We start from the raw sequence: 17,200 nt of genomic DNA, 5'->3' as shown, positions 1-17,200 counted from the left end.
ATTTTGTCCCTCTGCTTCTTTATATTGTAAACAGTTGATGAACCAATACCATACGTGTCACACAGCTTTTGCACAGATACACCACAGTCCAATTTTTTTAACAGTTCTAATTTATCTTGCATTGATATTGACTAGTGTTTACACTTGACACCACCTCTGACATTTGTATCTTTCTTAGAAGCCATAGGTAGGGTTAAATGTATAGCATGTCTCATCATATTCATATGAATAGATTTAGAACTTTGTGTTGCCAAAGTGGCTGGATTACTGCTAAATCTCGCATTTTCTCCACAAAAAAGGCAAGACAAAAAATGTCTCTAAAATAAAGGCATGATAAAAATTTTGTTTCTAAAATACAGGCATAACACAAAAAAAATCTAAAATAAAGGCAACACAAAAAAATGTCTCTAAAATAAAAGCATGACAATGTCTCTAAAATAATAGCATCACAAAAAAATGTTCTAAAATAAAGATGTGAAAAAAGTGTCTCCAAAATAAAAGCATGAAAAAATGGTTTAAGAAAATCTCATGATGAATATTCCTCTACATGCATCTAAATTTTATTAGTGTTAATGACAATAGATGATATATGCATGGTCATGATTAAAACAATGTGCCTTATTGAAAAAATCAAAAAGGAGAGAGCCTGCATGTTAGAACCATGACCAAAGTATAGTAGCTGTAAAATGTGTGACCTTGACTCCAAGGTCAAAAGATTGAGCAAGAATGTCACTGAATTAAACTGTATTCGCTTCATAATGATGCATCCAAAAGTATATAGAAAATACATCCTTGAGTTTAGGAAATATAAGCAAATTGAAATGTTTAACAAAAACTTAACACAAGATTTCTTTGACTTGGAGTTTGACTTGTGGGTTAGAGGTACAAGCAAGGATACCATAAAAGGAATTATTGGAGTTTAACACTGACTCATTCCAAGAATGAAGAGGGTCCATAAAGGGCTTTAGGGATCATAAGCAAATAAAAATTAAATAACCAAAGCTTAAATACAGATACTTTACTACTTTGACATGACTTAACAGTAAAAGTTGCTAGAAATGAACAAACCACAGAATGAACAGTCCCACAGTGATTCATGCCAAGTATATTAGAATCCATCGCAGGGTTTAGGAAGTATATGCAAATGAAAACCTTTAAGCAAAACCATAATTGCTGATGCTGCTGAAACTGGCAATGGAAAAGTGACTGCTACATCTCAATTTCTGCAAATTTAGGCTAAACAAAAAAAACTCTTCAGGATTCTTAGAATTAGACAATAAGAAAGTGTCACTGTTAACAAAGTAAAACAATTTCAATCTGGCTGGAACTTCATTAAGAAGTTAAGGACCTGCATATGAAACCTGCAATCAATGTATTACACTAAAATGTGACTTTGATCCCAAGGTAATGGGTTGAGGACAATGTCACAGAATAAACTAAGTTTCATTATGATTCACTTTAATCATTAAGCAAACCTATCAATGACTTAAGGAATACTAAAGTAAATTAAGAACTTTTAACAAAACCGAAAACAAGTTTTTATAACTGTGACCTGGACCCCAAGTAACATGGGCAAACAAGCATGTTGAAGAATGAGTTGTTTCTTACATCATAAAGACTCAAGCCAAGTAAGATAAGAATCTATGAAGTGGTTTAGGACACATTTTCAATGACTGTGACCTTAATCCCATGTGCAAAAGGGGTGAGTGAACATGTCAGAATGAACTGTCTGAGCTTCATAATGATTCATCCCAAGTATGAAGAAAATCATTCATAGGTTTAGGAAATAAAAGCAAATAAAACATCGTAAAGCAAAACCTTAAACTGTTGATGTAGTTGATGCCAGCAAAAATGTGACTGCTATACCTCCCTTCATACTAACTTGAGCATGACAAAACATAACTCATGACAACAAAGCTTGTTTATAATTGTACAGTGGTAAAACTGGGTAATATATTCTGCCAAATAAGGGAAGTAACTCCTTTAGAAACTAACAGAAAGCATTAGCAGGACAAATATGGAAGTTTCTGTTGTTGCTTTGCCTTAATTTAAGATGAAACTGAATGAAATTAACAATCACTGTCACTTAAAGCAATGAACAAAATCTCAACAAATATTGTATAAGCTGTAATTATTAAGGTTGCTGAATTTCATCTTCTAAACAAAGTCTAATTTTCACTTCTTTATCAAGTCAAACACAACCATAAAAGTTAAAACCTCAAAATATTCCTTCCGTCAGTGACCAAAATATCTATCAATGGGAGTTGCAGAAAAGAAACTGGACAAAGCTAACCAAATAGATTTGTAATAGCAGGTCTGAAAACTACCAGAAACAAAGCAACTTTTTCTGGTTCACAGTGTCATTCAAATATACCCTTCATTGATAGAGTTTTCATCAACAACAATAACTGGAAAATTGGGCTTCAAACATGCTCTTAAAACAGAGTACCATTCTATACTCAATTTTAAGACAGGTCCAATGCCACATAATGCACCTGCAGATCAGAGTTGATGTTGCAAGTTCTACTGATTACTCAAAACAAACTGCATATACACAAATCTGCTGGTGCATTATGCAATGACAGATTGGGGCCTATATATTTTGCAGCTCAACATGATTTATAACCAAGTATATACAGTAAATGTTCTTTACAGATGAGTTATAATGGCAGTGCCCAGTGATTTTAACACTTTTATCACAGCATTACTGGTCATGAATGGTTTTAAGGATGATTTTTTGTGAAATACTGGAGTAAAATGAATTTCTAAAACTTTTTATATAGCTAAGGGTACAAACAATCCAAAACTATTTAAAAATGTTCATTCTGGTGTGTATATTCATATACTACTCTTAGTTAAATTTTTTCAAAGTTTTGTTACAGAGAATAGTAACCTGTCACTAACTGTCTATGATGAGTATTTAAAAATGTACTGCAGTGAGGTCTATGCACCCTGGTGAGGTCTATGTACCATGGTGAGGTCTACGCACCCTTGTGAGGTCTTTGTACCATGGTTAGGTCCATTGAGAAAAAGTTGCAAAGGTATGTCATTCATCCAGTACTGATGCCCTGCCTATCCCAGTTTGAATTTCTACAGCACTTTTTTTCATCAAGATATAATCTTTATTGATCACCTTCCATTTCATGATCTTTCTTTAACGTTCTCAAGTTTAAATGTTCAATGTTCACTGCATGTGTGACATAAGTTTGAATTGCTCAGTGTTCATTTGTATCTCTGACTCAAGTTTGAAATGCTCAATGTTCATTTGCATGTGTGACACAAGTTTGAATTGCTCAGTGTTCATTTGTATCTATGACTCAAGTTTGAATTGCTCAGTGTTCATTTGCATGCGTGACACAAATTTTAATACATAGTTTTATATGACCAGAAAATCAGAATCTGATAAATATAACCTTAATGGTGTAATCTGTGGTTAAAAAATAAGCATGATTCTGCCAAAATCAGAATGGTTAGCGTCTCTTTTTAACTGACACTTGTTTCCTAAGACACAGAATTTAAACCTTCCAAACCAAGGAAATTAAAATCTTAAACTATTAAACTATATAGCGAAACTTGTTCATAAAGAATATTCCTCAGACCACTGATATTTTTTATGGACAAATGTCCTTCATACAGAGATCAAAATGATTATAAATACAAGGAGAGGGTATTCCCTCCATGACATTTCCTTTAGGCGGTGCACTTAATTCTGAGGCCTCTGTGTCATAGGTTTCTCTCTATCTTTTTCACCAAAAATGAAAATTTTAAAGCCACAAAGATAACAGTTACATGGTATAATCCTGTGCATTTGTACATGCCAAAAACAAACAATTCTTTAAACAACCACTCATTTGAAATTTCTTTCTAAAAGATTACCTATTCCAGGTACTGGAATCTGGTGACAGTTTACAATGGTAACAATTCTCTGTGTTCTAACATTCCTGGGACGAATCTGGAAATAAAAAAATAAAATAATATAAACAGACTTTGACCAAAGAATTTTATCAAGTTTTCTTCTATTTTTCTATCCATTCATCCCATGGCAATAAATTCAGAACATTTTGGCTGAGAATCAACTTTTACAACTGATAATCCATATGTCTAGAGAAGATTAAATGTTTTCCTGATAAAAGTAAACATGAAGAAAAGTGTAAATCCATAACCTACTGACCCTCATCCTTCCAGTTTATACATGAAACATCAAAACTTTAACCTCACTTAACTTTTCATTTCATAGGCTTTCTGCTCTCTCAGATTCTACCTATCTACCTTTATCACATGCTGCTATTACCTTGCTTAAATCCATTTCATACTTTAAGATACATGTGGTTTGTGAGTTAATGACATTTTTCAACACATCATAAACTAAGATACATTTGTTAAGCTGGTTAATTTTACATGATGTCCCAGCAACATCATAACATCAGGAATGGTAAAAGTAAAACCTTAAAGGCAGCTAGATCTACTTCAAAGTCCTGACATTCTATATAAAGATTAACATCTGGAATTTCCTTGGATTTTTCATCACCTAATAAAGTAATCATACAACTGTGCTCATTTCTAGTAAAATATTATATCAAGCTTCTTAAATAAATTCAATGTTTTCCCCCACAATACAATACTCTGTCTTAAAAAATGTATTGTATTCAATGTGTGTGTGTGTGTGTGTGTGTGTATGTATATATATATATATATATATATATATATATATATATATATATATATATATATATATATACATGTATATATATATATATATAGTGTGACCCCCCTATAATATGACACTTGGGAGCCACTGAACCTGACCATGTTATAGATAGAACTGTGTTATAAGCAACCAGGTCAGTTAGCTGAAGATAATGGTGCATGTACCCCCAAACGTTTGCAGGGGGTGGTAGGTAATAAATGTGGGCAGTAGAATACATGCTTCCTTGCACAGTTACCATCTTAAATCGATGCATATTAAATGGGAAATACACCTGTAGTGAAAACAGATAAGGCATATATAATATTTTACTTTATTTGGAGAACCACAGATTGGTACATATACATGTATACTGTTATATATACATGTCTTATGTATAGCACGAATGGAGTATCAACACTGTGTACTCACCCGCGAATCTCATCACATACACTGAATCCACAATACAAGTAATTCCATCGAAAAAATGCACACACAGAGATTTTAAATATTCAATAATTTTGTCACTGGTCATATAAGTCTGTTGTTGTTGTGGGGTTTAACGCCATTTTTCAGCACGATAGGCTATACATGGCGGCCAGTATTAATGGTGGAGGAAGAACCCGGAAAACCCCGGAAAGAACCACCGACCCATGAGAAGCTACTGGCAAGCTTTCTCACATGCCCACATTGGCTGAATCTTTGACTCGAACCACCGCAGACAGAGGTGAGATGGCAGTGATCTGTAACGAAGAGCGCTTTAGACCACTCGGCCACTCGGGGCCCCCATATAAGTCTGAATTCAGTGGATAAACATAGCACAATCATGTAACGAATGATGAAGCACATTTACTTTTCAGTATGTCCCAAGCTGGTAAAAGTTGGTTTGCATTTTAAGCCAACGTAGGTAGCGACCGTAAGCACAAACTTTTTCCCTGCAAAACGGAAACTTTCACAGCACAGTAAACATGTTCCAGTCACATTGGAAAATGAAAAAAATCCATTAGATTCCATTGCTTTTATTGAAGTTGGTACTGACTTCTTTGAAGAAAAGTTCTTTGTTTTTATTGAAGATTGTAGTTGGCTATCTTTGATAAAAGGTGCATGTGTTATTGAAGACACCGCTAAAGGCCATCACTGGAGAACCAAACAAATGCCATTTCTTATTGTGGCAGCAATATCAAATAATTGTATCGCATGACTGAGACTGATTTTTATTATCCAATTGCTTAGTACATCTTCATAACAGTCAGTGCTTCAAAGGTAATGTTTTCTTTGAAATTTCAGCAAACTATTTTATCTGGGCACATTTTAAAAAAAAGGAATTGGCCATTGTTTGGTCGATTGTAGTTACAGTTCCTCTCTGCCTAATGAATAGACCAACAAGTAATATGTTGAGTTTTTTTTACATTTGTGGTAGCGGAGTGATGCTGCCTTCCACTCATGCACTAGAAATTTAATAAAGGGTCAACAGACGATATAGGCTGTGTTCTGGTCTGATGACAAGGATTAGTACAGAAAATGTGGGTGTTCTGAAGGATATAACTCTGAGTGGAAAGAAGAGGAATTTTACTTACCATCCACACATACACAAATGTCAGTCAATGTTAATTACTAGCAAGTAGCTGAAAATCTGACAAAAGATAGATTATGAGATAATACCTCATCCGGTTGATCTCCACTATCAGAAATGTCAACAATAAAAAAAGCGGATATCTCACAACATAACAGTACTCATGCTTGATGTCAACATAAGCGGATTATGATGTAACAATGCACTGTTAAGATGGTTTGTCAATATGGACAAAGAAATTGTTTATGTAACAATTGATAAATTTAAATGCATTTTATATCATGTTTGCCACTTCCTTTCATGGGGCCTCTGAATTTCTCCACTGCAAACCAATGGTTGTATATATAAGTTTAAACAGCCAACAATGTTACCAACAACAACAAAATCACCAGATGCTATAATTTGCTGCCAATAAGGAAACAAATCGCAATTTGCAACACTGGCGAATACACTTTTTACACGTTAAAAATACATAAAAAATTTCAGCAGCCATGCCACGATCATCTTGTATTATTCAAGCATGATCTCTTCCCCCAAATGATAATAGACTTTTTATGTTTTTTCTTCATATTTTTAATTAAAGATTTTTGTTCATGTCCGAAAAAAATAAATGTATATAAAATTTTGGGACCCATGCCTCAACCGTGTTATATCTGAATTAGTGTTATAATGGAGCATGCTATAGTGGGGTCATACTGTGTATATATATATATATATATATATATATATATATATATATATATATATATATATATATATATATATATATATATATATATATATATATATATTGCTTGTAATAAATTTCTACATTCATATACACAACAGCACCATATATAACTGAATCTTCTCCATACATACTGCCTTCTTTCTTCTTGCTATCCCATCTTTTTCTTCTCCTTGTAACATAATCTCCAACCCCCTAACATTTAGTAGTCTGTATTTTAGCTGCTTTATATAGACAATAAAACATAGGTGGAATAAAGAAATTCTAAGGCAGTCACTTCTTCCCCAGCAAGGTAGATATCCATATTAGGTACCCTTCTCCTTGCAACTATATTAGGTGCCCTTCCCCTACAAGGTATGTATCAATATTAGGTACCCTTCTTGCAACCATATTAGGTACCCTTCCCCTACAAGGTAGATATCCATATTAAGTATTCTTCTCCTGTAAGGTAAATATCCATATTTGGCACCCTTCCCATGCAAGGTAGATATCCATATTAGGTACCATTCCCCTGCAAGGCAGATATCCATAATAGGTTTCCTTCCCCTGCAAGGTAGATATCCATATTAGGTACCATTTCCCTGCAGGGAAGATATCCATAATAGGTACCCTTCCCCTTGAATGTAGATATCCATAACATGACATATTGAAATTATCAAATGCATCAACTCACCTTACTTGTACTTGGATCAAAGAACAAGTCTCTGTAGGAGATGTTGGAATTACTCAGCTTGGGTATCAGATAGTTAGACATACTATATATAGGTTCTGAAATGAATAAACAGGTCCTTAGTAGTCCTGATTTCTTTCAAAACTACAAAATTTATTCAACTCTTTAAGTTCTGAAAAATGTATTTATCCTGTCTAAATGAAAATACTTCAGACATTTAGCCAGTTGAAAAAAATATCTCCATACCGCATTTGTACATGGCTCCATTTTGACAATTTCATGAAATTACTATTAAAAAAAACTGAAGATATAGATATAGATATATACATTCATACAGAGTATATGTATACATAATTTAGAGGGGCACATTCTTGCCATATCTAACATGTACAGGGCAAACTAATGATGTTTCTATTGGGATAGAGTTTAGTGGTCATGTTTGTTATTTACTGCTGAGAAAACTAAAGTGCTTTATCTGATGGCAGGATTTAAACCTGCAACCTTTTGGTCACAAGTCCAGCATGCTAATTACAGAGCAACCACAGCCCTTGACTCCACTAGTTAGATTGTACGACATGTATGTGAGTGCACTGGGCCTATTCTACATCCATCAGCCAGCATAGGGTGCCATTGTGTTTAAATAAATAACTTTGTATGCTGATTGAACCATTAGCTAAAACAGTTTATACAATCTATTTAAGTCATATATTTTTCTATACTGATGTTGGAATGAGATCATCCCTGAAATGGTAGAAACAAAATCACTCTAAAAGAATTATCAACTTTAGACAACTACTTATCCATACAAGTTCCAAAATCAAAGCTTAAACATGGGACTGTAAAGATGCAAAGATAGTGCATGTCAGTTTTGCTATTTAGACCCCAACTAGAACATTAGTCAACCAAAGACTGCATTCACTCCAGCACTTCTGAAGCATCCTTATTTCCTCCTCACTGCTGACGACAAATGTTTCAAATGGGTGAGAAAACATACCCATGACCTTTGGTAAAATAATGTGTAAATCTGCATACTTATCAAAAAACTAATTTCATAGAAAGGTCAATCTTTATTAACGTATATGTAACATAATAAAAAAATATACTGCGCAATAAGTATATCATAAAGAGTGCAGGAACATGGGTTTTTCGCAATTTTTTGTCCTGTGTCCTCCAAATCTTGAGCCTATGCACCCACCTGTGAAAACAATTTTAAAAAAACAACAACAAAAATACCTACAACTTTTCTTTAGTGGATGTCCATCAATGTCTATGCTGATGCTAGCAATGACCAAAGTCACTAAAACTGTAATATGGCAATGAATATCCATTTTAAATTAAAGTCTCAGGCAACAAAAACATTCAAGGTTTGTGGTAGTGAAACCTAAAGCTCTGACTTTTCCAAATGACTTATCTTTTGAATAATTTTAAATCCTGAAAAAGCCACTTACCATAAGATGGTCACCTAATGATCTGATTGTGACTCTTCAGACAAAGCAGGAAAGTTACTGATATGAAAAGAAAACTAAGTTTCATGCTTTTATCTCAAAAAGCATTAGAGTAAAAGTGCAGAAAAGGAAAAGAAAGTCATCAATGACCTTTACCTTAAAGATAAAATCCTTGACAGTGATACAAGAGATGCCATGAGAGAGATTTAACAGATTTATATCTTATAGTGACAATATACATATATATACCATATTTACTCAATTTTATCTTAAACATCAAGTTATATTTTCATTAACTTTACCATAAACAGTTCATAAGTTATAGAGCAGCAGGGAAAAAGGTACTAAAACCTAGAATATTGACCTGTAACCTTGAAAATGGACCCACAATGTGATACATGATACCAAGTCTCATCCCTTGATCTCAAATGGCTCAAGAGTTACAGAATGGAAGTATGAATGAAATTATTGACCCATTAACCCATGACTTTGACCTTCAAGATAGGATTCCAAATGTGGTATACAACATATCTGCTACTGACAATGTTTAAGTTACATCTCTTAATCTCAAATGACCATTAAGTTACAGAACGGAAAGAAAAATGTGAAAAACCTAAACTACTGACACATGACCTTGACCTTAAAGACAGGATGCCAAATGTGGTATATGAAACATTTTCTAATGACACATAATATCAATCAACAAGTCATAGAAAACATTTAACTGCAAATATGCAAGATTTTTGAACTTCACAAAAGTGAGGCAAGGTTAACAAAAAAAAACAAAAGACAGATTGACTTAATGTAGAAATTACAGCCTATTCTTCTTACCTTTAATATACTTTTGAGCCAGAGTAGAATCTCTGAACCCTGATGGAACAGCCCCCATTGCATGCAGGACATCTGTGGCACTTGTCTGCAGCAAAGGGAGATAATTATAATTATTGGTAGATTTTATATATTCTTCCATATTCTCAAGATTATTCACTCTTGCTCTTTTGCTAAACAAGTTAAATTTCACTGTCACTTAACAGTTACTACTTAAAAAATGTTACCTACTTCAGAACAATTAAAAACAAAATATTCAATATTCCACATTAGTTAACTTGAATAAAAATCTTCCTAACAAGGCAAAAGTTACTGTTATAAATAGTTTCCTACTTAATTTCCAAAATGTACTGACAATCATGAAAAGAGTCATTGAATTTCTACAATAATAAGCTTTACGTATATTGGATCAAATAAAGATCAGAACATCTATTAAAAGGGTTAGTGCAATGGCTTGGATAATGACTGATTATCTAAAGATACATATGTGTCATAGTTGTCACTTATTGCATTCAAGTGTCAAGCTACATGTTTTGTTCTTGTCACAAAGACACTTTCCACCATTCCATTATGCTACTTAAGATTTTAAGCTAATAACAGGAAGTCAGCTACAAACAGGGTCCATGGTGTTTGTTAGTTAAAACGACACTGACTCTAATCTACACATTATGTGATGTCAAATCAAGGTCTATGTTATTTACAGCTGAAAAAAACTTAGATGTGAATATACACAATAAACCCTGATCTGTTGGTACATTATGCGGTGGCAGACCTTAGTCTACAATGTTCTTTGTTGGGTTCACAGATTATACTAGTATGTACAGTAGTGACTTATTGTGCTAAAGGTTCATACAAGAAAATTTATTGTACTCTTTATCAACAAGTTAATAAATCACACCCTAATAATGATTGTTTCAAATGAAAATTGCCAAGCAAAATGCCTATAAGAAAATGCATACTAAGATATTTATAGAGAGCTAAAACTGTCCTGGAGAAAATCTCTAGAATGCAATATTATTTTTAAAATTATCTGTAATATTACTTTGAAAAATTCATCAGAAGATAAAATAAAGTCAGTCTAATTTTCTGGTAATGTATAAGAAACATAGAAACTGTTTCCAAAAAAATCTAGATATGACTGATAACTTACAAGTGATCGTACAATTTTCTTACATTTGGTAACAAAATGAACACCATATTCAATATAATAATTGCAATGTATACTTAAGAAATAATAAAATACCCTCCCCAAAACCACAATCCTTGAATTGGCTTTAAATACCATCCCCACAAACTACCACTAAATCAGCTTATAAAATACCTTACCCCCCAAACAATCAACTTATAATATACCCTCAGACAAAAACACCAATCTTGAATCAGCTTATAAAATATTTCCTGCCTACCCAAACCACCATCCTTGATGCAGCTTATATACACCCTTCCCACAAACCACCAACACTGAATCACTTTTTAAATATTTTAACCCCGAACTACAATACTTTCAAATCAGTCTGCAAAATACCATCATAAAGATCCACCTTTCTTGAATCAGGTTATAAAATATTCCCCAAACCAACCACCACAACCACCATCCTCAAATCAGGTTACAAATTACCATCCTTGACTTAGTTTATCAAAAAATCTCCCCACTGACCAAATGACCATTCTTGGCTCAGGTTATAAAACACCCTCCCCACAAACAACCATCCTTGTATCAGCTTATAAAATTCCATCTGCCCAAAACCCATGTCTAGCAACAGTCATACTTCTTGATAAGTTTTAGTGCTACATGATTTGTACTTCAATAAATTTTTTTAACTTTGTTTTTAACCAAAAAAATCTGAATTAAATACTCATTGTACTCTCCATGTGTCTTCCTGAGATATCGTATCCATGAACAACATTCAAAACTGACATCTGCCTGCTGGTCCAAAAGCCGACAGTTTTAATAGTAAACAGTAATTTTTAAAAGGAATTTCACTATTTGTTTAAGTAGCCCTTTGCCCAAAGTCAAGCAAGTGTTTACATTTCATTTCTAACATTATCCATTAGAACAGTAATGGTAAACCTAATAGAAAGCAGATTATTCTGTTAATTATACTTCACCTAAAATATTAACCCAATCACATTAAAGTCTGGAATATAAGCCCTGCTTCCCTCTCTCTCCCCAATCCAGATCTCCCAAAAGATGAAATCTGTCTTTCCTGTCTATATAAGCAAAGGGCAATAACTCTTGTTAATTACCTCCTTCTGCTGCCACCAGGTGGCACTAGTTTTAAGCTATCAGAAATATCATGTGTAGAATGCTCACATTGTGAGGAGGATGAGAGGGTACTTAAGTAATGTGATCAGGATAGTATTCTATATAAACATAATTTACTGACAAATTTGCTTTCTGATTCTAATACATTCCCGTATTATATTAATATTAAGACAATAGGAGGTGAGAATGTTGAGAATTCTACCTATATCCTGGGTAACCTTTGAGAAAAGATTGGAGTCCACATAAGAAGGATGACCCACTCTCCTAATTTGTGAACAGCACAACCAGAGGTGATGTTGTTTATGTCTTGAGAGTGACTGTCTGAACGTCGTGCTGGTATCATTTGGGTCCGGTAGTGGCGAGTGTGACTGAGACTAGGTCTACTAGGTCCACAGTACGTCACTGTGGAGCTAAATCTTGTAGATAAATACTCAAGATGGTCAATTCTGCATTCCAGCCAAATGCCTCAATGATGTCCCTGATAGAAACATTGCAGTTAAAAGCAAGGCTTGCATAGATTGCCCTGATCTCAAGAGTAGAGATTTTCATGAGGTGATTCTGTTCTGGTGAGATGTCAATGCCATTCACATTATCCACTCACTTAAGCCACAGTGCGAGGGCTTGAGCATTATATCCTCTTTCCCAGGCTAAACTTGAAGAAAAAGACACTTTTGAGCTCCATGAATCGACTCAGTTCACTTCAGACAAAGCTTCAGAGCACATAACAAATCTCATTTGTTTGCCTCTCAGGATGTGTCAATACAGAAGAGAGGTTGTATGATGATTTTCTGATTGCCTTCTGACAGCAAACAATTTTAAGCAATGAAATTGGACAAGGATTGGGTCCAAGGCTGTTGGAGAACATTCAGCCTGGCTTGGATCTTCCTGGGCAGATCTATCGTTAGACCAAGAAGATCATTTATTAAGGACTTGTTTCAGTGGAGGGGCAATCAAATACATTTTGCACTTCTGGCCCAATTTCTGTATAATTTTTGGTACCAAGACTTGTAGGCAAAGGTCCACAAACCCTCCCAACTGATAGAAAGGACATTGAGAGCCCAAGCCTCATGATGTAGTACTGAAGACAGGAAGGTGGGCAATTTGTGATGCTACCTGGTCATAGAAAGGTTGATCATCAGATGTCACCACTGTACACCAATCTAATGAAAGATAGATGGATCAAGGGACAATTCTGCACAGAGAATCTAGTCCTTCCTGGACAAAGAATCAGCAAGAGGCTGAGTCAACCAGGAATATGTCTAATCTGGATGGCAACATTGCAAAATGTGCACCAAAGATGGAACTTCCAGACCAGAAAGCAGAGTTTGGGGTAATTTGGTACTGCCCTTTTTGAGGAAGTACATCAATACAACTGAGTTGATGGATAGTATGAACATGACCTTGCCCTGAAGACTATCTCACCAGTAATGAAAGGACTTGATGATAGTCTTCACCTCAAAAGAGACCTGCATTTTCCAAATCCCACTGACCACTGACAGCATCAAAGCCTAGCAACAGATGGGCTTCCCAATCTTTTGGAACTTTCATCTGTACACATGGTCATGTCTTGTTGGGGCTGTTCCAGAGGTAATCCTGTTGTGTGGCAATCTTGTTTGTGCCACTGATCCAGGAATGATACAATCATTCTCGTAATACTGATCCTGTAATTGAGCACTGAAAAGGGACAGCAAGGTCATCTGCAAAGGGCATATGTACAGGTGACCCAGAGAAATTAGGTTTGCTGCTGCACTGCACAATCTGAGGAGTTGCAGAAACTATCTGGCTGTGATCTACATTTTCTTAGAAATTGACTCCATGAGTTCAATGACTTGGAACAACTGAAGGAGGGGAAGATGTATGAGGTTGTGTTGGGTGAGACATTCAATATCCTGATTGATGAACTGGTGGGGCGGACAAAGGCTGGACTTATCCCAATTGATCAAAAAGCAAAGATGATTTAAAAGGGACAGGAGATCATTATTTCCTTTGATTAGAATCAAGAAGAGGAGGGCTTACAAAACAGGGAGATGACAGTTGATTTGTTTCATGAAGGTCCAAACTGAAAAACACTGAATTAATCTCCAATAAGATGGATGACTGGAAATGTGAAAATATGCATCCGTCAGGTTGGGACTGATAGCAAACTCATTCAGACAGATGGTGAGGTGGGCTGATCTTGCAGTCTCCATTTTGAATTTTGGTAGGAGTATAAATTGATCAGTTGATTCAGGTCAATGATAGGCCTGAGTTTGCCACTGACCTTCCACACCAGAGAAGCCTGGAGTAGAACCCTGGAGATTGTGTTTTCCAAACAGTCTCCACCACCTGCTTTTTGATGAGCATTCTAATCGCTCACACTTAAAGTGCAGCCTTTACTGATTCCAACAATACTTCAACCAGGAATAGGGAGGACAAAAGAGGGTTGGAAAAACAAGATCTGAAGCCTCTTAAAAACAATTTGGATTGCCCACTCTGTTTAAAATGGCTGTTCTCCCATTTAAAGAAATGTTGATCGCTACCAGCTGCTGAGTATATAATTGGTAAATCCAATCAAAATCTCTACCTTTCTGATTAATATTGTTACTAGAAAGCATTGTATCAAATAAGAAGACTTATATTATCTGACAAAGAATAATTTTTAGTGTTCAGATAGGTTAAAGTTCAGAGACACTTAGTAGCAAATGCTTGACTTGTTAACATTCTGAAACCAGAATGTCTAGTCTTCTTATTTGTTAGTGTTCACATCTCTTCTAATCAGTGTAGCTGTGGAGGAATTAGATAGAAGTGCTGATGCACTTCCAGAGAGGTTCATCGGTATCCTGCAAGAAGGGTCACCTTCACTTCCGATAAAATATTAACCGTTAGAAAGAGATGACTGAAAGGATGCAAAGGCTAACCTCCCATCAGCTGGAGGATCTAGTCACCCCCAGTCAATTAGTTGAACAAATGTATCAACCACATTAATTGACTCTTATAAGTTACAAAGTAATGAAACCAGTCAGGAACAAGGGGTGACAAGATCCTCCCAGCAGATGGCATTGTAGCCTCCATATCCTTGCAGTCATCACATTCTGGATGACCCACTCACTTTGAAGAATAAGATCGATCGAATGCTCTTTGAAGTACAAGAGTGGTGCCCACTGAAATGGCATCAATGCATGTTTGGGGAAAAAAGTAAATGGGAAGTAGGTGCAGCCTTGGGGGTAGAGAAACTTTGTCTCCTACCCTTTCTATTAGACTGCCTCCAAGACTGTTTAGCAGACTGTCTTAGTATGTAGGTTGATATTGAGGTCGGTTTTGGAAATATGCAGTGAAAAATCACATATCTTCTTGTCACTACTATCATATCTATGAGGATAGGTCAGAAAGTGTTTATAAAGCAATGGAGGCTGTGCAGCTGGGAGGACAGGCAATTCCTGAGTGGCCTGCCTCTGCACATCCTCCATCTTGCAACCGAACAACAAAGGTGAACCAAAGGAAGTGGTCTGCCAGGTCCGAGCATGATTTGACTCAAATGAAGTAGACCACAAGCACATGTCCTGTCAAACATGGTCAAGACTGGTGGATGGTGGGCTGCCATAATAATCAACTTAGCTGTCTTTGCTGTTGACTACCATGCATGCTCATTGGCAGACTTCTCAGCAAGCCTGAAGATCTCCATAGGCACCACATCCAAGACATGGCTACAATACTGTTAATGGGCTTTGAAGTGGCATGTAAAACATCTTAATTCAATTTATTTAAAAGAAACAGGCAAAACCAGATTTACTTCAACATAGCTTTTGTCTAGCATTTGGAGATCAGATGAAAAAGCAGTGTAATGGGTCTTATATCAGTGCCATGGCAAGGATGCTGGTAACTGTCTCTCAGACAAAAGAATTGTCTGGGTCACTGATTTTGGCAAATAACTGCTCATCAATTTTCTTGAATTTCACTCAAAATATGGGGGAAGACAAGAAAAGGCTGACCTGTGTCCTTGACCCTGCAGACCAGCACAGAAGAGAGGTGTCAGACATTCTGAGTTCAACAGCAACCAATATCTATAGTGGAATCTGAGTATGAAATATCATCAACCTTACATCCACACTCAATGGGCAGGATGTCCTCATCCAAATCAAAATCAATGTCTGGATAAAAGATGCCAGGAGGCATTGATGAAGTATGTCTGTTATCTTTAAAACTGTCTTGGCACCATCCATGAGGGTAAGCCATGAGCAACTAGCTAGCCATATCCATAGGTTGTAGTCATTGAAGCAGTAAGGACGGTGGTTAAAATCAAAATCAGCCAGTACAGGTACCATGAATACAGATGGGTATATGGACAACTGCAGTACAAGAGTATAGGTAATGTTAGGCAGAAGGATGGATCTCTCACTAACATCCCTAACAATGTTAACAATGCTCAAATGGCCAAGGCATACAATAATGTGTGACAAATATTATATGAATCTAGAACTGGATGGCTGTATGGTACAGTTGGCAGCCAATACAGCATCATACTGAGATGCATCAAGATCACAGCTGATGAAAGTCACATATAAAGCCCATGCAACTAGACTTAAAGACCTGAAGGGCATGCTCAGATATGCAGGGGAACTTTGTTATTGACTGAAACAGAAGAAGGAAGAAATGGGAAAAAATGTTGTCACTTGCTACACCACACGATGCACTGTGACTTCTCCTCAGTGATAATGCTCAGCTGGGCTGTTGACATGTCATCTTGTAAATGTAGATTCACACCTGATGTTTGTCTGATTTATGTTCTTTAACAGACCATAAATATAAGAACACATAAAAAGGACAAGTCGTTTGTACGACCCGCATTGATTCATAAATCTCTCCTTGACCCAGAGGACTTGGCCATAATTGATAACCTGCAAATGGTCCATACTTGGTATGGCAATGTACCTGCTTTCTTGCAAATTTGGCCAAAATATGTAAAGTGGTATGTGAGAAGAAGCAGTTTAAAAGATTTTAAATGTTAAGTACTGATAATGGTGGTCATAA

At 35.7% G+C, this 17,200-nt stretch overlaps 1 protein-coding gene across 4 annotated transcripts in view; it reads right to left on the bottom strand.

Moving 5' to 3' along the window:
* The window catches only part of LOC149804986 (nephrocystin-1-like), a 147,324-nt gene that overhangs the window by 62,009 nt on the left and 68,115 nt on the right, over window positions 1-17,200 (bottom strand). For all 4 annotated transcript variants that reach the window (XM_089946244.1, XM_089946229.1, XM_089946251.1 and 1 more), the window contains exons 14-16: window positions 9,931-10,015; window positions 7,658-7,752; window positions 3,877-3,952 (exon numbers count right to left, since the gene is read on the bottom strand). In XM_089946244.1, the coding sequence (XP_089802370.1) occupies window positions 3,877-3,952; window positions 7,658-7,752; window positions 9,931-10,015 (256 nt within the window). The remainder of the gene's footprint in view (window positions 1-3,876; window positions 3,953-7,657; window positions 7,753-9,930; window positions 10,016-17,200) is intronic.

The sequence above is a fragment of the Sinohyriopsis cumingii genome, chromosome 2 (genome assembly GCF_028554795.1).
Source record: "Sinohyriopsis cumingii isolate HCF-2022 chromosome 2, ASM2855479v2, whole genome shotgun sequence".
Classification (NCBI taxonomy): domain Eukaryota; kingdom Metazoa; phylum Mollusca; class Bivalvia; order Unionida; family Unionidae; genus Sinohyriopsis; species Sinohyriopsis cumingii.
The sequence above is the reverse complement of the archived record's forward strand: the minus strand, read 5'-3'. Positions and strand labels throughout refer to the sequence as shown.